The sequence below is a fragment of the Haemaphysalis longicornis genome, unplaced genomic scaffold (genome assembly GCF_048455015.1).
Source record: "Haemaphysalis longicornis isolate Haplotype H1 unplaced genomic scaffold, Haemaphysalis longicornis Haplotype H1 scaffold_1, whole genome shotgun sequence".
In the NCBI taxonomy this organism is placed as follows: domain Eukaryota; kingdom Metazoa; phylum Arthropoda; class Arachnida; order Ixodida; family Ixodidae; genus Haemaphysalis; species Haemaphysalis longicornis.
This window is the reverse complement of record NW_027526203.1, coordinates 472,079,361-472,101,855: the sequence shown is the minus strand read 5'-3', so window position 1 is coordinate 472,101,855 and position 22,495 is coordinate 472,079,361. Positions and strand designations below refer to the sequence as shown.

At 51.9% G+C, this 22,495-nt stretch overlaps 2 protein-coding genes across 5 annotated transcripts in view; both read right to left on the bottom strand.

Moving 5' to 3' along the window:
• The window catches only part of LOC144156262 (cyclin-dependent kinase 14-like), a 172,319-nt gene that overhangs the window by 57,273 nt on the left and 92,551 nt on the right, over positions 1 to 22,495 (bottom strand). The gene's annotated exons all lie outside the window — the stretch shown is intronic.
• Positions 16,292 to 21,219, bottom strand: LOC144156260 (mitochondrial sodium/calcium exchanger protein-like). The gene has a single exon (XM_077688183.1). It carries the CDS (start codon positions 20,944 to 20,946, stop codon positions 19,141 to 19,143), a length of 1,806 nt encoding a protein of 601 aa, XP_077544309.1. The 5' UTR covers positions 20,947 to 21,219; the 3' UTR covers positions 16,292 to 19,140.

Genomic DNA, 22,495 nt, shown 5'->3' with positions numbered 1-22,495 from the left:
GATTAAACAAACTTGTATTTTGTCTGCATGGCCCCTTTAAGAGAGAATGAGTGCCTCGGCCTGTGCCTGGCAGCGGCCGGGGCGCGAGTGCTGCGAGACGCGATGCGCTAGCAATGCGGGCGATGATGATGATGATGATCGTTAATGGTATCCCCTTCGTACTGGGGTGACGACGAGTAAAATATTCTAATATGCATAACCGTACTCTTGGTTTAATTCTAGCGCTGCTCTTAGGACAGGCACAAAATACGATGATGATGATTCCTATTGGTTTCCCCTTTTAAGCGGGGTGATGACATGTCATCTTACCAAAAAGGACTAATATAACCATGTTTTACACTCTTGGTTTAATACTAGCGCTGCTTAGGGCAGGCACTAAAGCTTATTAGGCCCGAAATACTTTCTTTTCCCTGTTACAGGTGGTAACTGTCCTAGGCAATATTCCCCTCTCTGCTTTTCGTCCACCAGCATTCTAATGCTGTATTCGGGTGGTCGCTCTTATACTCCAACTCGGAGTACGCCGATTCGCCGCTTCCCCCAATCCGAGCAAGAGTGACCGCTCTCCAACCGAACGCGTACCCGATCTTGGAGCAGCACGCGACCGTGCGCCGCGGCGCGGCCAACACGGGAACTGCAAACAGCCAAACACGGCCAAGAATTCTAACAAATGGCGGCATTCAGATCGGACGCGTTAGCTCCAAACCAAAGTTGCGAACGCATTCCTGCACTTTGAACACAGGAAGCGGTGCGGCGAACAGTTCGGCGAACTTTGTCGCGTAAACGTGCGAGTCGTCGTCGTCTGAGCTGCTGTCCTCCTCGGCGTCGATTTCGAGCTGCAGAAGCAGCGGAGACGTTTCCCCTACACTCAATGGGCGTCTCCGTTTCGGCATGATGCGGAGATGCCTTCAGTAATAGCACGAGAAGCACAAACGTCGAAATACTCCCACAACAAACCTCAGCGAACGCCACCGACCGGGCAGGCGAGCGGGTCGAGCCGCGGCGGCCGGGGTCACGTGACCCGATCGCCTCCAGATTTCGGCGGCGCTCCCACTTCGGAGTCAGAGAAGCCGGAGGCGTTCGGAGTGGAGTACGACGCTCTGAGACGACCACCCGAATATACGTCGAGCGCTCGATTTCGACCACCCGAACACGGAGTCGCTTTCCGTAGTGCTCCAGAGCACTCTAAAACGACCACCCGAATACAGCATAATCTTCTTTTCGTCCCCTCGACAGCCTTGAAGTTAACTTGAAGTTACGATGCGCGGAGGCCAGCGCCATCAGGCGGTGGTGTAGGAAACCAAGCGGCGCCCGAAAAGCCAGGAGGAGAGGCAAGTAGAGCAAGTAGAGCTCCACTTTGAAAAAAAATTGCGCAGAGGGCGGCAGTGCTTCGCAGCCTTCGTTAGTGTACGGAAAACGCGCAGTGCACCGTTAATTGCTCTGTGCGCGCGCTATGGGAACACCCAGAACAGGAAATCATTTTCATTATTACAACGATGAAACGTAGGTCATAGACCAAGTCAAAAAAAGCCGTTGGACGTTTCCGTACCCCTACTGGTACCTTGTTCACCCCTAGGGGAACAACGTCCCCGTAACCCGTAGGCATCCGCGTGACGTGACCCGTAGGTATCCGTAACCCGTAGTAGTCCGGAAGCGTCAAACAGCTTTTTTTAAATTGGTCAGAGACCTACGTTTCGTCGTTGCAATAGTGTTTTTACCCTACCGAACGGTATTCCGTCGAACACTGGACTATGGAAGCGTTTTCAATAGCTGGCACGCAGGTGGGCGTGCAATTACGGTAAAACCAAGTCGGGAGCCCTACCAGATAGCGGTCGTTTTTTGGAACCGACGACATTGCGACGCCAGCGCCACCTTTGTTTGCACACTGAAAGTTGCGAAGCCCATTGGGCAACCTCCTCTCGTTGCTTCCACTCGGAAGCTTTGAAATTCTGGCGCAGCAAATTTTCCTTCAAAACCTTCGCTTGATGACTGCTCTTTTGCCACAAGTGCACTCCGATCAAAGTACTTCAACAGTTTCACTGTATCGCCAAATCTAAAACCACTCCCCACTGACCGAACGCACATACTGTACCAAACCGCGTTCTTTTTTTTTTTTTTTTAAGCAAGTACAGACGACGCACTGCAAAACCACGCACCACCATCCCCGAGGTAAGTGTAGCGACAACGGAAGAATGATGGCTGAAAAAAAGCTCGCGTCTGGACGCTTACAGAACTATTTACTACGCGAAAACAAAAGTACAAGTTTGGGCTATTCAAACTGACCCATTAACAATATTGCCGATTGTGACAAAAACTTCAAACCACTATTAAAGAGGTAACGGATAAAGAAGCGGGAATTCAGCAGCCCCTTTCTCGTCCGGTTTTTGTGACGTCACAGGTACTTTGCGCGAATGGCGGCCGCCCGCCAACGCCGCCGCCGCCAAGAAATACGAGTGTGCGATTGTAGACAGGCCTCAATAGTTCATCTCACAAGCTAGCTGCAGCACTGTGGAGGCTACATTGTTATCAATAGTGCGCCCACTGAGGGCGCCTAATCCGCCGTGAAGGGGGTCCTGAAAGGACACTCCCTTCTCCCCTCTCGGCAAATGGCACCGCACGGCCCCGGCGCCTTTTGTCGCTTCCTTCGCGGTGAGTTAGGCGCCCTGAGGAGGACAACAATGTAGCCTCCACAGTGCTGCAGCTAGCTTGTGAGATGAACTATAGTTCCGGTTGATGACACGACTTGAATGTTGCGCGCAGTTCACGCGTTTGACAGCTGCTGCTGTTGGTGTGCCCCTACCACGTCCCTGCTGACGTTTCAAACGTGAAGTTTCAAAGTTTTTCAATATTTCGTATCTTATTAGGCAAAAAAAAAAAACGTCTTTCGGGGCTGGAAATCGGTAACGAAAGGCTAGTTGTTTGTATTCATGCCGGCTTCAAAGGGAAGGTGAAGAGGTTTTAGATTTGACTAGCAGCAAGTGCACACTGAATAGTTTCCGTGTACGAAATAATCTCGCAATACATGCAATAGAAGCGGAATAACACGCACCCCTTCATGACGCCAATGGAGGACACCCAAAGTCCTCCCAAAGGGTGTCCGCCCTCGACGTCACGAAGGGCGCGACCAAATAAAGGTGTCAAAGACGAAGGCGCGACCCTCTTTCAGATGGGAGCGCGCGTTTTGCAAGACAAATGTCGCAATGCCGCTTCACTCGTGTGTGTTCATGCGACATTCGAGTCTGCGGGCGAGAAACTATAATTCTGCCTCTACGTTTTTTTTTCTTCTTTTTTTTTCTTTTTAGAAACGCTCCACCTTCCCTTTCACAGCCACTTCAATGGCCTAGGAAACTTGAGCGGTTTCGCTGATCGTGAAAAGAGTTTTGCCAAACGTGATCACAGAAATCGTTCCGGCGCATTCTTCCGCTGATTATTACTATAGTTTCGAAAGAACAGGAAACGGTTTGAATTGATACACACGAAGGAGGAAACGGAAGTAGACAGGAACATGGCACTGCAATTCTCCTGCATGAAGAGCCTCCGCACTGCAGTGCGACACGGGCAGTTCGAGACTTCGGGAGCCACGTTGGACAGCAAGACTTCCCTTTGAAAACTCACCGCCGTGGCATCGTTTTCTATGTGCGTGCGATTCTTCGGAAGCGACAACTGCAAACACGGATTCCAAGCCTCGCAAAGCACGCGCTTAACTGGACCAAGTGAAAGGCGAAACCCGTTCAGCAACAGGCAGCGGAGGCCATACCTCGACGCCGTTCAATTCCTGGGATCTCTCACACGTGCTCGGCACACACTAGCCCGTAACATTTATTTGGCTTGATATACGAACAAAGCTACCAAAAATAACGAGCAGAAGGAGGCCGGGACATACAGGAAGCCCCGTCCTGCCACTTCCTAACCGAACAAATTGCGGTTAGATTTCCACGAAACCTTTTCTGGTTTCGAAATCAGACAAACAGAATTCACCATCACTTTCGCGTGCAGTAAACAGTCGGAGGTGAACTGCAGAAGAGAAAAATAGCGCTTCCACAACGCGCTCTATTCCTGCGAAAAATTTAATCTCGCACGACAACGGTCAGAGATGGACGAAGGCGCACGAGTACGGCCCTCCGTCATGTCGAGGTAGCGTGATTGGCGAGCAGCGCGCAGGGGAATTGCCTCCGTTCAGAAGACCAAGAGCCAAAGACCACACTCAACTGGTTTAACGCATGGGGAGTGGAGAAAAGCGATGGTACAGGAAGCAGCACACTGGCGTGCTTTTAAGACATGAAAACTTGGACGGGACGAGAAACTTTCTCCGCGGAGCCGAGAACGCACTCCTTTAGGGCGAGCATAATACCCAGGATTACCAACGGTCAACCGACTTTCAGCGTGTTGCGCACGACACCAACACGTAAAAGTACACCAAACGACTGCCAGTGGTTTCTTCAGAAGCCGGCGCGCGCTGTGCCGGAGGGGGAGAGGGGGAAGGGGGGAGTCCACCGGAAGGCCGCCGTTTGCAGAAGGTTTGCTCGAACGCGCTTTTGCTGGACCCACTTGGCACCGGTCCTCGCATAAGCGGTACCGTGACTCACAGGCCAAGAGTGGCAGCGCGGCAGCCAGGCTCCGGCTTGTCCCAACAGGAACCTCCTGGTGAGCCGGCTTCACTGCCATACACAGAACTTGCCCGCAGTGTACAAAACTTGGCCGGCGTACCCTATTTCGCGAGCACAGGGTAACGCCCAAGCACCTCGCGCTGACTCGTAACATGTAACAGCCCCGCGTCAAAGGGGAACACAACGGTCCATAACGATCAACGGATATCACTGGTGCAATGTACGCTGACGTGCTCCAGGTAAACAAATTTATGTCAGCCTAACATTTATGATGATTATACTCGGGAGCGACTTTCTGTGGTAATGCATTGATGATTGATTGACTGCTAGTGGTATCCCCTTTGTAACGGGGTAATTACGTGTCATCTTAGCAAAAAAAAAAAAAACTAATATATCTACGTTTTAAAGTGAATTTGTCAAGCTCCCGTTTTTGCTTGCACTGCGTAGATTGGCTCAAATAAACACACTTTTCATCGCATATCCGGGAGATAAGGTGGTATTTATTTTATAAAGCCTGAAAGAAGAAAAACTACCATTCGCAGTTTGCGCAGGCCGCATCAACTAACAGCAGTGACGACAATACATGCCACGTGATTGGACGATATCCAAGATTAGAATTCAAACCAGTCTCCGTTCTGTGACACAACATGCTTGGCGTCCGACTTGATCGTTGGCTGGGTACTCTCGATATTTCAGTAATCAGCATACCGCGCTTCTGCCATGTTGTCGGCTGTAAAATGCGTCAGATAAGCCAACCAACACGGCTTCGAATCGAAAAAAATCACTTGTGCCGAGGCTCAAATACGCTTCTCCCCCACCTTTGGTGCTTGTGGGGCTCGTACCTGTACCGTAAGAGGCGAGTTCGCGCCAGGCCAAGGGTCAGCCGGTTCGGCAGTGTGCCCGCAAACAGTCGGTGCTAATGGCAACACCACGCCAACGAGGACACGCCAGCGCGTCAGTGTCAGTCAGCACGTGTTTCGCGAACTATCTCGTGAAGCAATGAACGTTGCAGCACAAAAATTGTGAATTCAGTACAGAAAACACTGCCCAAAAGAAAATAAATCAACTTCAAAAAAACATTTGCACTATCGGGGATACGAACTTGCGACTTGCAAAACAGTACACCTGAAGCTCGAGACCACTCGGCCACAAGCCAGCGATTGTAGGGACGGAAATATAAAATATATAACGTATACACAGTTTACATTTTTATTTAGGTTTCGCATTTCAAGAAGCTTAGATGATTTCTTGGTCCACCAAATTCCCACAATATCTCATTTCTACCGACTGCATTCCTTGGACGGAAAACCGTTCGCAGATGTGTGGTCGTGCTGCTCACCGCTGTGATAGTTCACCCAACCGAAAAGAAGTGCTTACCGAACCTTCGTTCTACGCTGTACGATAAGAGTTGCGGTTAATTTTAATTCCTTAGTACCAAATTAACTTCGCTGACTGTTCTCCCGCCTTCAATTGGCCTTAGATTTCCCTACTAACCAGTCAGCGAAGCGTCGCAAGTGCGCTTGTGCAGCACTTGTGTGGAGCGACCTGGACTTAGAGCTTGATACAGTGTACAAACTAGCAAACTAAAGGCACATTCTTCCATGCACAAACGTGTCGAGGCTTAGTTTCAACTGAGCGAACGAACTGCGGGACTGCCACTTTCAAATTGTGCCCTGGAGCAGGTCCCCCTGACATTCATGAATTTCGGGTATACTTGAGGCAAATAGCGCTGCGCTTTTAAGCCCCTCGTCCCAGAGACTCAAAGCAGACATCCCGTGCTTCCCACGACGCTTGATCCCAATGATCCAGTGTGGGCCACACAGAGCACGCGGGGACCGTTTGAGCTAGAGCCACTAGATCAGGTTTCGGAGTATCGGCCGCAATAGGGCGCATAAAGCTGGCCGCCCTGGCGTCAGGCACTAAAATGGCTGCCGCCGTGCGTCAGTGTCGCTACGTAGCTTATTTAGTGGTTCTAGACAGCCTTCCAGCGCGAGCACGGCACCGTCACGACCCTTCAGGCTGCACACTACAACCACATTGTGTAGTCGGGGGTCACTGCTGTGGCGGGCTGCGAAGAGCCCAGAGAGCGACATCAACCGGGTGCTTTGTTCGCATCGAAGAGATAAAGCAACGCTCGAGGTCACGCAGATCATCTAGACGTCGTCACAGACACCATCTTGACCATTTTGCTTTTCCCCGCGGACGACTGTCGGTCGACCGCCCTGCCAGGCAGTCGCTGCAATCCTGTCAACGAGCGTGCACGGAAGCGCGCAGGGGCGCGGTTTTGCTCGAGGACGGCGGTTTTTCACGCCCGCGGATATCGCGGCCATGGCTTTCATGTGCCGACGGTTCCCTACCGAGGCCGGTCTTTCGTCAACGAGTGCATCCTGCAGCGCAACCACCTCCTTGGGAGCGCGAAAACTGAGTGCGAATCGCACGCTTTGACTACATACGCCGTAACACTCACATCGTAACATGCCCTTTTAAGTACTAAGAAAAACAAACACGGTTGCTTTACCAGCGTACGCCATCGGACGTATACTAGCAACAAGAATAATCTCACGGGCGTCATTCAGTGAAAATATTCACCGACTTTTGGCCCACTCATAAAAGCGAACTCTCCCGCATACGCAAAAGGACGTGAAGAACACCGTCTGCGAAGTTTCGGGAACGAGCAATCTTTTGCGCGATAACCACCGTAGAAACAAGAAGGCCACACGCGGCCGTATTAGCATACAAACGAGCAGACCTTGAGGGTGGGGACGAGCAAGAGGAAAACAGAGGAACGAATTCCCGAACTCGCGTGGTGCGATCGATCCAGGAAACTCGCGTTGAAAATTAATGATCGCGATCCCTCTCCGGGAGGGATTTGGCCCCGCAGACGGAGCCGTTTCTCCTGATCAGGTCCTGACAGGCCGATCGACCGCAACCGTTCCGGTACTTGGCCTCGAGAGAAACAGCATTATGGTCCCCGGGCCGCGGAATGTCTTATGCCGGACCAGAGGCGCGACACGGAAGCACGTGGTCTTGCCACAGCCGGCGTTGCTTATGGATCAGGTTTCGCGAGACACCTTGTGGGGCCGCGACTCAATCATTTAGCGCGGTGTGCATTAGGCTCGGCCACTCCACCCACACCGCGCCGTCGGGTGGCAGCAACACCATATGCGCCGGCGGGCGACGCTGAATAATGCAAAGATGCGCGGTCTCACGACGGACGGCGCCCGCGAGGCCTGCCTTTCTCTCCCTCAGGTGCCCTCGTGAGAAGAAACTAGCCGCACGTACAATTCTCAATCTCGGGGAGGGCGCTCGAGACGCTTCTGAAGTTAACGCGTCTCCCATGAGCCCCACATTTTTTTTAGTTAAATCTGCAGGAATTCCACGTCTTGTGAAATTCCCAGTGCACCATCGTGCAGATCTCGTCGAAGGGCAACAGCCAGCGGACACCAGGCTCAACACGGTGGGTGCTTGTTTGCAATGGAGCTTTTCTTCCCGAGCTAGCTAGCTAAGCATACCTCTGGTGAAGTAGGCCTAGTCACAACTACGGCCATGAACCAAGACTCGCCCGGTGGAGCCGGGGACTGCATCGGCGGCGGCGCCGCTGTGGACACCCCGGTTGTCACTTCGCACTCGGAGGAAGACGAAATTGCTCCATGACACAAGCGATGAAGAAAGCCACCAGTTTTCAGCGCAGGAGCACGACACTCAGTGGACCGACGTGATTTCGAAGGCGGAGAGTCGACAAAACCGAAAGGCCGAGGTCGCACTAGGCCTGACGATACCCTGCGCTTGGTCGATGCATTCGTCATTTCGAGAATAACTTGCATCACCCCGTACCTCTGACTGAACAAGAGCGACATAAATCTCCAATATACTCATACGGAACTCAGTTAAACATGCCACACGGCTACCGATGAGCGCGTCCACAGACAAGCTCCTCAGGATGGGTCTACACAACACAGAACTGAACGAAGGTCACTGCGGTATGGTGCGAGAAACAGAAGGAACAAGAAAAAGAGAAGGCTGAGCTCGAGGTGTCGCCGCATTCGAGCCAGCCAGGAACCGTGGGAAGGTCCGAGACGAAAGAAGAGGAGGAAGAAGCAGCTCACGCTGGAGAAGCAGCAGCTACATGGCGGCACTTCCAGGGACATGTCTTCAGAACGACCAGGTGACCTACGGCCGTCGCGTATACGGACGCCCGGGCACCACGTCACCGGAAACGCTGGGCTGTGATGGTATTTTCATCGCCACCGACCTCCATTATCTTCGCTGTCCTGCTCACCTTGTCCTGCCCCGCTGCCTGCGAGACGCTTGCCCCGCTTATCGCCTGAAGCCCTCGACGTCGTTTTCCAAGCCACAGCCACCGGTTGCACGCAGTGAGGCTTGCTTTCTTTGTACTTCCTTTGGGACTAATTCTCCAATTCCCGTTTTCGTTGCGCTCAATGGCCTGGCTGTGCATTTACCTGTCCTCGTGTCATTTAACGTCCTGTTCCTGCCTATCATCCGTCATAAATGTAACCAGCCTCACTACTATCAAACCCATGTTGCGATTCCTCATTCCTGCGTCCCTGCAACTGGTCTGTGTCACCGAACCACAACATCACAGTCATCTATCCAGCTAAAAGGCCAGACTCAGCCGAACTGAAGATGGACGAAAAATTCTCCTCAATATAGGGTGGACGGCCCTCGATGCGATCCCGCAAGTGCAGACACCAACCCCCTGGCGCCAGTCCACAATTACCCACCCACAGCCCAGAAATGTGCACCCCTCCCATCACGAGGCCAGAATAGCAGCGAGAGCGCAAACGCTCAACGCTCAACAAGAACTTTGGGAAATACCCCAAAGTCGTATACACCGACGCCTCGCGGCGCAGAGGCAAGCCATACGCAACGTTAGTGGTATCGACCAGGAACAGCCTCCTTTAAGCCCAACAGTCAGGACCCCGGACATCACTGAAGCGAAGGAGATGGCAATTGCTCTGGCCCTCACACAGACGCCGGCACACAAGATTGTCACCGACTCGCAGCAAGCATATCGGAACTACCAATCGTGCTGGGTGTCTCCATCGGCCCTTAGATTGCTGCAGAACAAAATAGCAAATCGAAAAATAAATTGGTGTGGACGCCTGCTAACGCCTCCATAGAGGTTAACGAGTTTGCCCACCAACAAGCCTGCGCACTCACACCCCCGGCTGCGGAGGGAGACGCGGAGTACTGCCCGCTCAACACTTTCGGGGAAATCACGCAGCACTATCGGCTAGAAAGACAGACACTCACTCCATCTCATCCTAGCCTCTCTAAAAAGGAACAGCCAGTCTTTCGCCTCATTCAATCTGGATTTTTCCCCAACCAACAAGGCACCTCATGTTGCAGGAGCAATAGTCTGCGGAATGCAAATTTTGTAACAAAAACAAACAAAAACAGCATCACTCCTCCATATAATTAAGGAGTGTGACTTCAGCTCAAAAAATCCACCCCTCCTCCAGGCCCCCACCCCGTCTTTTAGAGAATAGGAGATTTTGAAGCCCTGCTCCTCCCTGGCGACTTAGCTTGCGCTGGTCGACAGGGCGCAGGCGGCCATGACGTCATATGGGCTCCCGTGAACAAGTAGCCACTCCCAACGGGGCACAGGACCCCCTTTAGACGCTCAATAATCTCTCTCTCTCTCTCTCTCTCTCTCTCTCTCTCTCTCTCTCTCTCTCTCTCTCTCTCTCTCTCTCTCTCTCTCTCTCTCTCTCTCTCTCTCTCTCTCTCTCTCTCTCTCTCTCTCTCTCTCTCTCTCTCTCTCTCTCTCTCTCTCTCTCTCTCTCTCTCTCTCTCTCTGCATCTCAGGTTAACTCGCCGAATTACGGCATAATGGGATCCTTAGAGTGCGCTGAGGCCCACGGGCGTTGCCATATATTCCACAAGGACTACAGCCTCCGCTAACACGCATTCAAGCGCCGCCGCCTGCAATAGACTTTCTAACACTCGCTCAGAGGACAAACAGGGATGCCCACTTTCAACTGGAATGCGCACACTTATAAGCTATGAAGCGCAGCGGATCAATTTAAGTCACCTCCGGGGTATTCCTTACACGCGGGCACATTTGTTTCTTCTACCGAAACAACAACCATGCGGGCTGGAACCAAAGAAAAATAAAAAGAGGCAGCTTGCTCCGCTGCAAAATTGTCGAAAGACGACCTCTCCTTTCTCCCCCTCCTCCCATGATAATGCAATGGAGGTTTCTTCAATTCAAGTTGAAAATGTCAAATTTCGCGGGTTCCGCACCCAAGCTACAGCCAAGCTACCGTAGTGAAGGGCTACGGATCAATTTTGACCACCCGGGGATCTTGAACGTGCACCGAAATCTCGACGTACGGCGTTTACGTTTTTGCCTCTACTTTTAATTTCTATTCAATTTTCCCGCGTTCACACTGCTCGAGCGCCATCCTTCCTTTGTGTCCTGTGCATGGAACAGTTGGAGCCGATAACTTTTGTTTTAGTGGTAGCTGTTACATCGCCTCTCTTCCGACACCCGTATTTGGCGCTTTTTTCGGCCCTTTTCGTAAAAAGCAATCCAAGTAAGAGGCCTTTTACGTAAAAGGTTTATGGTACTCTCGCCTACGTAAAGCGAACCCTCGTTATAGCGAAGTGACTAGGTTATAAGCGGCGCTTCGTCAAAACCGCCAACGATTCCTTTTCCCCGCACTGCAACAGAGTACGTGAAAAGCCCCTAATTAAGCGGGCATTCGAAAAGCAATTTCGTTCGAACCAGTTTACTGTAACATGTTGCCTCAAATATGCCTGATGTTACCTGGACGCTGAACAATCTAGGCATTATTGAGCCACGCCAGTGGGTTGAGCAGTTCGGAACGGTCCTGCCTACTTCATGTTCAAGCATTCTTTCAAGTTGTCCGGCCCATGGCGTCTGAACTGGCGGTGCCCGTATGCGATCATGCAAGGTGTCGGAACGGAACGAAAACCGGAAGGAAAAAAACGAGGAAAAAAAAAAAAACTATATTTTTGGCTGCAACGGAAACGAAAACGTAACGTTATTATATTTCGTTCAGGAGCGAAACCGAGGAAATTTTGTTTCGGTTTGAATGGCAAGTGCAGGTATTTCAGGACTCATTTCAATTCCCATGCAGCAAGGTGGGATACTGCCGTCGATTCGCTGGCATAAAATCGCCTTTCGTCTCGCTGGTGCCCCCTCTCCCTCGGCAGACTGGCTGCCTGCTTCCACACTCTCTTCGCCTATCTCGATAGGCGCAGGGATGAGCTCCCCGCGTGATAAATTGCCGCGCGCATCTGGCTGCGATGCAGACGTCGCAGCTTCGCTTATTTGTTCCTCCTTATTTATTTATTGTTAAAATACACACATTAGCCCCACGGAATTGTTGCAGAGGGTGCGTTATACATGAACAAACGCGAATATTCGAAACACGACATAGCAGAAAAGAAGAAAAAATACAATGTTTGGCGTGAACACCAGCATACGCGACTAGCAGCGAAAATAGCGGATTACCGCCGCACACACAATGGAAACAGCTACAAGTCATGTTGCACTTGTACGCAAGTGCTCCCAGAGCGCGGGCGAAAACAATTCATAAAGGGAACGGCAAGTATAGGGCGGGACGTTCCTATCTTCACTAGTTTTTAGAAAAAGACGCTTCCAATGCAGATTTGCGCCATGAATATTAAAAAAGCGCGCGAGGATTTTGCATCTAGGACAGCGTATCAATCAAACGTGGGTGCCTGAGGACGGCCGGCATGTAGTTTCTGGGGACCGAGTATAAACTTGAGCATCGTTTGCAGCTGCGCCATCAAAAGGTATAGGACAAAGAGTGCTTAAGAGTTCTGGAATATTTTTGTGAGCAGCTGAGGTTTTTAATGAACGCTTTTACAAAAAATTCAGCATCACCTAATATTCAATATAATTCCATGATTCACAATGTTTTTTACCACTTCACAAATCTCAATTTTCATTGCGCGCCAAATCGAACCGTTATGAACTATAACGAACCATTATTTTTTTTTCGTTCCGAAGCTGAACCGGAACGGAACTTTTATCGGTGGACGAAACAGAAACAGGAAGGAAAAAAATAATTTAAACATTTGCGATGTGACGATGAGCTACTTGAAGCCGAAAACTTTGCTAAATTGCGAATGTCTCCGCGTCCAGATTCGTACATTTCGGCAGTACACGTAATGTTACAGGTGCTTAATGTCATCCCTGGTAGTTTTCACTAACATGCGGACAGAAGTCCGGAGGAAGCTCCAGCCACTTGCGCAAGTCTGACAACGGTATGGAGATGCCGATGCGCGTTTTTGTCCGTCCTCGCAAAAGTGCTCGTTCGCTTATCTCCAGGCGATTTCCCTTTCGGATTATCTGATCTCCAGCCGGCGCTGTCCCTTTCCGAAATGCCGGCGGCCGTTCTGCAGTTTCTCACGTGCATGACCGGCAGCGCAGCGATACGATTGTCTGCTCTTCCGACCGACGGAGTGCCGTTAGCCGCCAACGTTTGTGCACGAAGGGCGCATGCAAATATCGTTTTCCCAAGATTATGATTTTATTAGCGCATTCGCACTGGTATAATTTTTTTGCTTTTCGTTTTTGCTTTTCGCCTCCATCAGAAAGGCGGCCGGGAATCGAACTCGCGACCTCGTGCTCAGCAGTGCAACGCCTTAGCCACTGAGCCACCGCGGCGGGTGGAAGTTAAAGCTTGACAACTAAGTTGAGGAATAGGGGCCTCAAAATTTAAACACTTCAATCATCCTTGGCATATGGGCGGGCACTAAACTAATCCCGACAGCTGGATTACGAAAGAACCCGCCGCGGTGGCTCAGTGGCTAAGGCGTTGCGCTGCTGAGCACGAGGTCGCGGGTTCGATTCCCGGCCGCTTTTCTGATGGAGGCGAAAAGCAAAACGCCCGGTGTACGAAATTTCGGCGCACGTTGAAGACCCCCAGGTGGGCAAAATTAATCCGGAGCCCTCCACTACGGCGCGCCTCATCGCCTGCGTTGCGTCGGCGCGTTAAACCCTACAATCAATCCAATCGGCATTACGAAAGAGGGGGCAATCAGTCAGTAGTGATGTAAAACCATCGATAACACTGCGACGGTATCGATGGCCTATCTGGCACCCTGGATAGTTCACTAAATTAAATTATCTGTACATTAGCACTGATAGTTGGCTATTGCGAAACTGACGCAGAATTATCGATTTTGGACTGCCGCGAAACTATCAATGCAATAGGTATACTAAAGTCACAGAGAAAGAAAACTCCTGCCCCGCGACTAAAAATACAAAAATATCGATAGGCTGCGAACAATGTTCATGGGCCTCCCACGAAGCCTTGTCTCATAGAAAGCGTCGAAGGAAAGACATCCAAATAAGTCCTGCAGAACAATCTCTGAATCATATAACAGAGAGGTAAAAAGAAATTGCCGACAGTGGATTTCGAGAACGTATCCAAAAATTTTTGGTGATAGATTGTTTTTTTTTTTCCAGATCATTGGACAATGTTTTAATGCTTCTGGACCTACACCAGTATAATCGGCGTAATTGCAATAAAAGTAGTGCAATCAACAAAATGAAGCGTCTTTTAATATTACAGGTAATTATGCATCGCTAAAATACAAATGTTGCTCTTAATATAGAGCAAATTCAAACGATAGTGACAGAATTGATGTCTGAAGGCAACTTTCAGACGTCAGAAAATATCAAGGCCCCTTTCTCAAGAGAACGATGATTGAAACGCGAAACTCTGTACTGCGCAACCCGAGTAAAGATCGGCCCGAAATTCAAACTGCTTCGACAGCGTCGGAACGGCGCAGTCGAACAGACGTCGGCTTCACAACGCGAGGTTCGATTCTGGCCGCGGTGAGCGTTTTAATTCCCCGTGAGGCGCTTATCGTCGTCGTTTTGTGCAACCCACTGCGCTAAGCTGCTGGCTTCCCGGCAGTGCGTTTCCGCTTTTCGACGCCACCAGTGAGGCACTGAAAGCTTCGCTTTGAAATAAATGTGCCCGTCTTTCCGCGAAACACGACCGTTAGAATGAGAACCCCAGATGAGACTTTATACATAGTCACAGTACCCAGGGCCTTCCGACGTCAGCCTTCCTGGGCCTTGGCACGAGACGAGGGGGAAGAGGACGAAGCTGGCTGGTCCCTCCCGTGCGCAGTCATTGTAAATTGAATTGAAATAATCGAGAGGCGGGTTATGAAGCATTCTGATACGATTGTGCCGTCCATGGCCTCCCCCAGAAAGACGCGTAGTCGCACTCAGCAGCAGCAGCGGCACGCCACTGCAGGGACAGCGCGCCGGGTCTGATTCGCTTCCATCGGGCGTCAGTGCTCGTCTCCCCAGGTAGGCCTCTTTGCAGACAACCGCGGCGATCACGTGGATCGCCAACCTCTGGGCTGCAGGTGCCCAGGTATGAGGCGAGCAAAAATTGGGCCTTTCAATTAGCCGATAGACGCCTCCCATCCAAAGCCGGAGCAGAAGGCCGGCGAGCGTCACAAGTAGGTGCATCCTACTACTCCTATCGCACACGGCTATCAAATTCCGCATAGCATGACAATTGTATCGCACGCTGGGCGTTCGACCTGGAGTGGCTATTGTGTCCCGGAACAACAAAAGTGGCGCTCCCACGGCGTGTGCAGGACGGCACCGCAATGCAGGAAGCGACGGCAGGGCTCTCGGGACTCTGGACTGTGCGTCGGAGGCAACTTCGCCACGCGAATGGGCACCGAAAGCCGCGCCTCGTGCTCTCCCTTTGACGGCGACATTTACCATTTGAAGGACGAACAAGGCGCGCGAACAACAAAATAATAATAATAATAATAATAATAATAATAATAATAATAATAATAATAATAATAATAATAATAACAGCCTTCACATGCTCTCCACTTCGCATTATTACTTCGAATAACCTGTCATTTTTGCATAGCTGGCAAAATGCATTATTTCGAATTTTAAAAAAAAAATTTCAAATCTCCGGTGTGATCGTGGTGGACGGCGAAGATAAACGGGTGCACAACACCTACGACGATTGGCCGAGGCGGAAACGCTAAGTATGAGTGGCTTTTAGAAGAGGTGACCGGATAGCGCTTTAGTTGTTGCGCCCCCACCCACCCTCAAACTTAAAGGAAAGCACCAAAGAGAAAGACATTTCAGGAATTCAAACGAGATAAAAAAAAACACACAGCAAAGAAAAAACGGACACGCAACGCGAATAAAAGATGTCTGTTCTTCGCTGTTTTACTTCAAGCAAAGCAAAATGCCTGCAAAAAAAAAAAAATTGAAGATCCATTGGTCGATCGTTACGTGATCATGTCGGCCCTCTCCCTCGAGAACTTGAGCCTCGGCCTGATGTGACCACGCCTGGCTACGGCTTCACAAGCCCGCAAAGCGCGTGGTTGAGCGTCCCGGTGGCGACGTTTGCTCGCGTGAACAGCGCCACTGACCGGCTGTCGCTCCTTTTGTTGCCCGCCAGCGCTGGTACTTCGTCGCAGTCATTCCCATTCCCGCCCCTTTGGCCTCCCGCACTGGCTGCAGCATGACTCTACTGCACAACGCGTACAAGCAGTGGCGGAAGTCACAGGACCCGTCGAGACACAGGCGCTGGAGAGCCCCTCTTCGTACTGGCACACTGGTAACAGCACCAGCGTTGCGAGGGCAGCCTTTGCTCTCCCCGCCAGCCCTCCCCACGTCCTCTCCCTTCTGCCGTTCCGATTGCGGGGTTCAGGGCGCCGAAGCTACCCCTGGGCCACGAGGCGTGCCGTAGTGCAGGGCTCCGGATTAATTTTGACCACCCCGGGGGACCTTTAACGTGCGCCGAAACCTCGACCGCGTCTTCGCTTTTCGCCTCCATCAATAAGGGCCCCTCTGTCGTTCTGTGCTCTTCAATTGCTCACTCTGTTACAGAGGGACGCGGATCGACTCGGAAATTTTCCGCCATGCCCAATCTTTTGCTCATGCAATAAAGTAGAAAGCCCAGCGAAGACGCATGCATTCACTTTTACCATAAAGAGGCAAGACACAAGGACCCAATAAAAAAAACCCCTAGGTAAACGGAACCCTGGCGTACGCGAGGGCACAACCTCGGGAAGTGCGCCAAACAGAGGAGACGATGACGCAGTTCCCTCCCTGTTAACCCCGTAGCGCCATTCGTGGGCAATTCCAGGAAGAGGACGAAGTGCACACTGGAGTGACGCCGCACCCGGCCTCGAACGTACGAGGGGAGGGACTAATTCATGGGTGCGCCGCAGCCTCTCCCGCAAAAATGGGCGCTGTCGCAGGAACGGACGGCGGGAATCGAACCGATAGGATGGATGCGTGGCGCAAGAATAATATCGGCGTCAAACTACGCAAGCAGGACAAATTTGTGCGCTCACCGCTGGATCTTTGCACGACTCTTTTTGCGTGGCCCCTGGTACGCCTACAGCGTACCCTTCTAATAAACGGGACAAAAAAATAAGAAGCGAGACTATAGAGACATGGTCAGTGATGTGAATGGCCCGAATCAATTTGGGGTGATTTCCGGAGCAGCAAAACTTGTAGCAGCCAGAAAGGGTATTTGGTGCATTTCGGAACGAAGAGTGCTTCGAGCGGTAAGATGGGCTTTGGCGTGCAAAAACAACCCCCGTGAACAGCAAAACGCGTTTCCTGGCACAAGGCAGTGTTAAACCCAGTCAGCGAACTCGCGCACGAAGGTATTTCGATCGCTTGCTAAATGTGAATGAAAGCAATCAGAAGAAATTTGGAACTTTGGTTCGAAGATGAACAAGTATATTACAACTAGCAACAAACGCATGTCACGTACGAATCTAAATGTACACAGATATACCTGATTGATTTTGCAGACTTTCTAGACATTTACAGATGTCAAAGAGCACCTACGCATCCTACAAGTCCCATTCAAAAACGAGCCTGGCATCATCAGTGAAGTCTCATGTTACAATCAAAATAAAAAATAAGGACAGCTGTCTCGAGTACGGGTCACAGAGGGCTAATATTTAACACATTAAAACATGGGTACCACCATATTTCTGCAGATGAGCTTCTTGCACACAGATGCACAACAGCCCCCAACCTTTTTGGGTGCAAAACAACTTAAATCAGACACTTCGTTTTGCCAGACACACACAGTGAAATAAATACAATAGTTATGTAAATATCGAACACAATCTAGTTCTCTCCTTTCTTCTGGTATGTCAATTTTGCCCTATGCCCTTGCAAGTTAGGACTCAGTTTAATGGATGTATCCGCCAGTCTCGCACAGTTGTTCACATGAAGTCGTGCACCTGCCGCGATCACAGCACGTAGTTAAAAAGGCAACGCGCTTGAGTGAACTTAAACAAGAGATAAAAGCGCGAAAAGTTGACGTACACTAGCAGAAAAGAACACGGGGTAAGTTCTACCGTGTGTCAAACCTACTCAAAACCACACACAAAAAAAATGTTTACTAATACCTGCCGGTCTTATATGAGAAGTTATCTACCTTCCACCTTCAAGAACACGCACGCTGTCACCGTTTAAAGGTCGAAAGAGAACCGCGCCGATGGGTATCGGATACAGGCGTTCTGCTTTAGATGATGGTAGATACTTTCATAAAACGTAGCAGCATCTAGGCTCCCATTTTTATGAGAGCAACAGCCCAACAGAACAAGGAAAAATGAAGCACAAAGCACAAACGCTCGTGCCGTCCGATTCATTCTTTCTTATGCCGAGAACCCGCGGGCCTTCGGTGAGATGATACACTTCGCATACAACGGCTGCGAAGAAGAGACACACACACGGGCGCTTGCAACCAAGGAGAGTATTTGAGCTTTTTCCGTACCAGGTAGGCCGTTCTTGCGCGCTTATCAGCTTGCTATATACATATACACAGCGCGGGGATGCACTTTATGCCAATACAACCCGCACCGAGAAGCCTCGCACGACAGGGAAAATGAGCGCCACAAAAGTTGTGGGTCCGCCTTTGACCACGGGGCAGGTCGGAGAATCGCATGCGCGCATGTTCGCTTTCAAGGTGAACTATTAAGGCTCCTTCCATGTGGACTACAGAAAGATGCCAAGTTGGGCGGACGTTTCTGCCGTCCACGGACAAGCACGCGAGTGTGAGATTTTTCGGACGCTAAATAGACTCCGGTAATTCAGCCATAAGCGGGCCCTCAAAGCTAAGTGAGCACCCAAGGAGGTCAGCAACAAACTCCGCAGTCGGTGGGGAACGAAGGGTGATGAATATGTGCTGCAGCACGCACAGCATGCCTCGGCCTTTGAGGCCACAGTTCCACGATCCTTGCAACAAAAGCGGGTTACACACTATGTACAAGCGAGCGAGCCGTCTTCCAACGCATAAAGAAGCCCAACCCTGTCCCGGACTTCTCAAAAACAGACTTGCGCAACCATTTCAGATGTAATCGTTGGAGAAAAGCTGAAAAAGAGCTGCACCACTAGACTACCCAAGGAGAGAACAGCGGGCAGGTGTCGCTAGGAGAAGAGCTGCACCACTAGACTACCCAAGGAGAGAACAGCGGGCAGGTGTCGCTAGGAGAGCTTATACTCGACAACCACGGCAACGATCAGGAAGAGCGCGTACAAGGCGAGCAAGAGGGCGCCGTGAACGCGGCTGGACTGGTAGCGGCAGAAAAGCGTAGCGTACAGCGAGAGCACTAACGAAGCCACAAGTCCCCCGTACAAGGTTTGCACGAGTGTCGTCAGGAGCAGGGGAAGCCTGGCGGCGAACCCTTCCGGCGCGAGCCGGATCGTGTACGGCAGACCGACACCCATGAGCAGGTTGAGAAGGGGGCCACCAAAGCAGGCCGCCATGGCCATGCTCGGGTAGCCCTGACGCGCCACGGCAACGTTGGTGACAAAGTCTCCGAGGCTGTTGCCCCAGGCCAGCACCGTGAGGCCCAGGATGGCGTCGCTGAGGCCCGCCACGAGGCCGAAGGCGCGCAGCAGGCCGAGCAGCTCGCTGGCCACGCCGTAGATCCAGAGCACGGACAGGGCGAAGCCAGCGTATCCGAACACCCAGTGGAAGCAGGGTGGCCGCTCGAAGCTAGAGCTCAGCCACACGAGCAGGGCCACGGGGCCGCCGACGAGCAGGCCGAGCGCCATGGCCGGCATCTTGTCGAAGACGTAGTCGTCGGCGCGGCCGAGCACCACGACCACGAAGAGGGGCGCGGTCACGCAGTGCAGGGCGTTCAGCGGCCGGCACCAGTTGTCCTTGGCGTTCTCGTAGTCCACCACGGGCACCGTCAGCACCAGCACAAAGCGCAGCGGAAACGTGACCATGTCGTACACCTTGCCCGCCACCCCGCGCTCGGCCCACTCCGCCGGGTCCCAGGGCACCAGCTGGGATAGGAACTCGGCCCACGGACCGGGCGGGCCAGGCTCTGGCGGCCGCTCCGCCACGCAACTCGCTCCGAGCAGCGGTGTCCGTTCACTGACCACGAGCTGCGGCGGCTGCGAGCACTGGGATATGCGGCGCTCGACGGACGCCTCGTACGAGGCCTGTACAAAGGCCGCGATAGCGTGCTCGTGGTGCCGGTGCAGGCTGCCCGTCGAACTGCGACGGCGCCGCGTTTCGTGCGTGCTGCCCACGCTAGACATGCTGCTGAGAGAGGGCCTCCTCTCGTCCTTCCAGTCGGGAGACGACGGGGGCACGAGCAGGTGGCTGCGAGCAGGAGACTCCTGGGGTGCCTCCTCCACGAATGCCTTGACGGGGACAAGGTCTTCGGGGTGCGCCTGCTTCCAAAAATGGCCAGCCAGCACGACCGCAATGTACACCGCGTACAGGCCCAGGAAACCGACCGCATGGCCGAGCGTGACGCCTCCGGTGTAGAAAAGGTAGAAGGCCCAGAAGGACGCGGCCAGGTAGAAGATGGTGTCGCGCAGAAAGGAGTCCGCCTCCAGTTGGAAGCGGCACAGGAGGAACACGCTTCCGGCCACCACAGACGTGACGAAGGTTCCGGCCCCAAGCAGCTCGCCAATGACGAGCGACGGCCGCGACTGCTCGATGCCGGCCAGCGAAGAGATGATGTCGGGGGCCCCGTTGCCGAAGGCGAGCAGCGTGACGCCCGCCACGCTCTCGGAGAGGCGCAGCGTGCGCGACACGACCACGAGCGCGGGACAGAGGAAGTCGTCGGCAGTCATGCCCAGCACGAGGAAGAGGAGCAGGAGCCACAGCACCTCGGCGCCGACCGGCAGATAGGGCGCCCACGGGCCGCAGTAGACGAACGTGGTGTACTCCAGCCAGGACTCGTCCGCGTGGCAGTCGGCCGTGGTGCGGACGAAGGAGCACCGCAGGGCCGTGCTGTTGAGGTCGTGCACCCGCTCGCACACGGCCATGGCTGCTCCCGGAGCGAGCGCGCGCCCAATCTGAGACCCGCGAGTCCGGCGCGGGCTCCTTTATCGCCACTATCGTCCCTCGCGCAGTTCAAGAGCACGCGGGACGTGCCACAACAATAGACCGCGCGCGCGGTTTCCAGCAACTCGGCCAGCTGGAGCGTGGAGCTAAACCGGGGGTTTCCACGGCGCACTTCCTTCCCGCGTGGCGCTGCGCTGCCGCCGCCAGGTATGCGCGATCACGACGGCGACAACTCCGACGAAGAGAACGGCGAAGATAAATGGACGTAAAGCGTACGTACGACGTCAGGGACATTTGGCGAGCTGGTTATCTTACTTGAGAAGTATACCGCGACAAGGGTAAGACGATGAAAATAACGGAGACAAAATAGGTGCCGCCACTGCCTGTTCCGCACTGCAGACCTCTGTGACAAGCACTTGTACCAATATCGGGGTGGGCAACGCTAGTTCTATACAAACAGAGAACAAGGGCTGGAAGGCGATCAGGCAAGTATGGGTCATCAAACCACGAAATAAAAGAAAAATTCCCCTAGAGGAAAATCAGGAGAACTGAAAATTAATTGGGCGCGGAGAAATGCGCACGATGTCAAAGTCCCTGACAGTTTTTTCATCGTGTTAATTTCTAGATGAAAAAATACAAGCTAATGCATTAAATTGGCTAGAAATTAAAATTTCTTACGGTGGCTTTAATGTCTAATTCAGGCCTGATTATAGGGCGAAAAGAGTTTGTAGCAAATTTGTGAATTATTTGAGAAAACTGTGCTTCACGATTCGCTATTTATTTCAAGCTCAAAACAGAGGATACGCGACGCACCTCAGATGTCTGAAGCAGTCTCAATAACAATGTTTTTTAAATGCTTAAATTGTTTTTTTTTTTCTCTTTGACTAAAATATGAACTTCTCCCGAACCTTGCCATCATATGAAGCAAGAAAATCCATGCATTCTTATAGCAAGTCCGTCTATTTACGTGCATTACAGGAATTTTATTGAGTTTCAGTATGCCTCATTATTAGATGAACAGATGAATGAATTACTTTATTAGGAGACAGCACTGAACCCTGCGGTGTTATTGGGAGATAAGGAAGGAAGAAGATCCCAGTAAAAGCTTGATGCCCCACATCACACACTACGCATTCGTCCGTTTGCTGGCCCTCGATTTCCTTTATGGAAAAACGATCGCCATTGTACAGGTACGCACCGGGAAGTCACCGTACACCCTCCCCCACAAAAAAGAGAGAGAGAAAGAAACACCGCGTCTTTCAATGTCACGCAACATACTGCACGTGTATAACCCGATAACTGGTAACTGCCCGTCGCGATACTAGGGCATTTGCCCAAGCTACTAATAACACGTGCACGAGACGTGACTCATGTTCACGAGGAGCCTCCTCTGCCAAGCAGCAACCACTCGCCTGTTTCCGCCAGGTGTACGCACGAAAACAGGCGTGTGCGCGTACACGACCGTTTTTTTTTTTTTTTTTTTTGGGGGGGGGGGGGGGGGGGGGTAGTCATAGCGCGAAGCATTTGTGT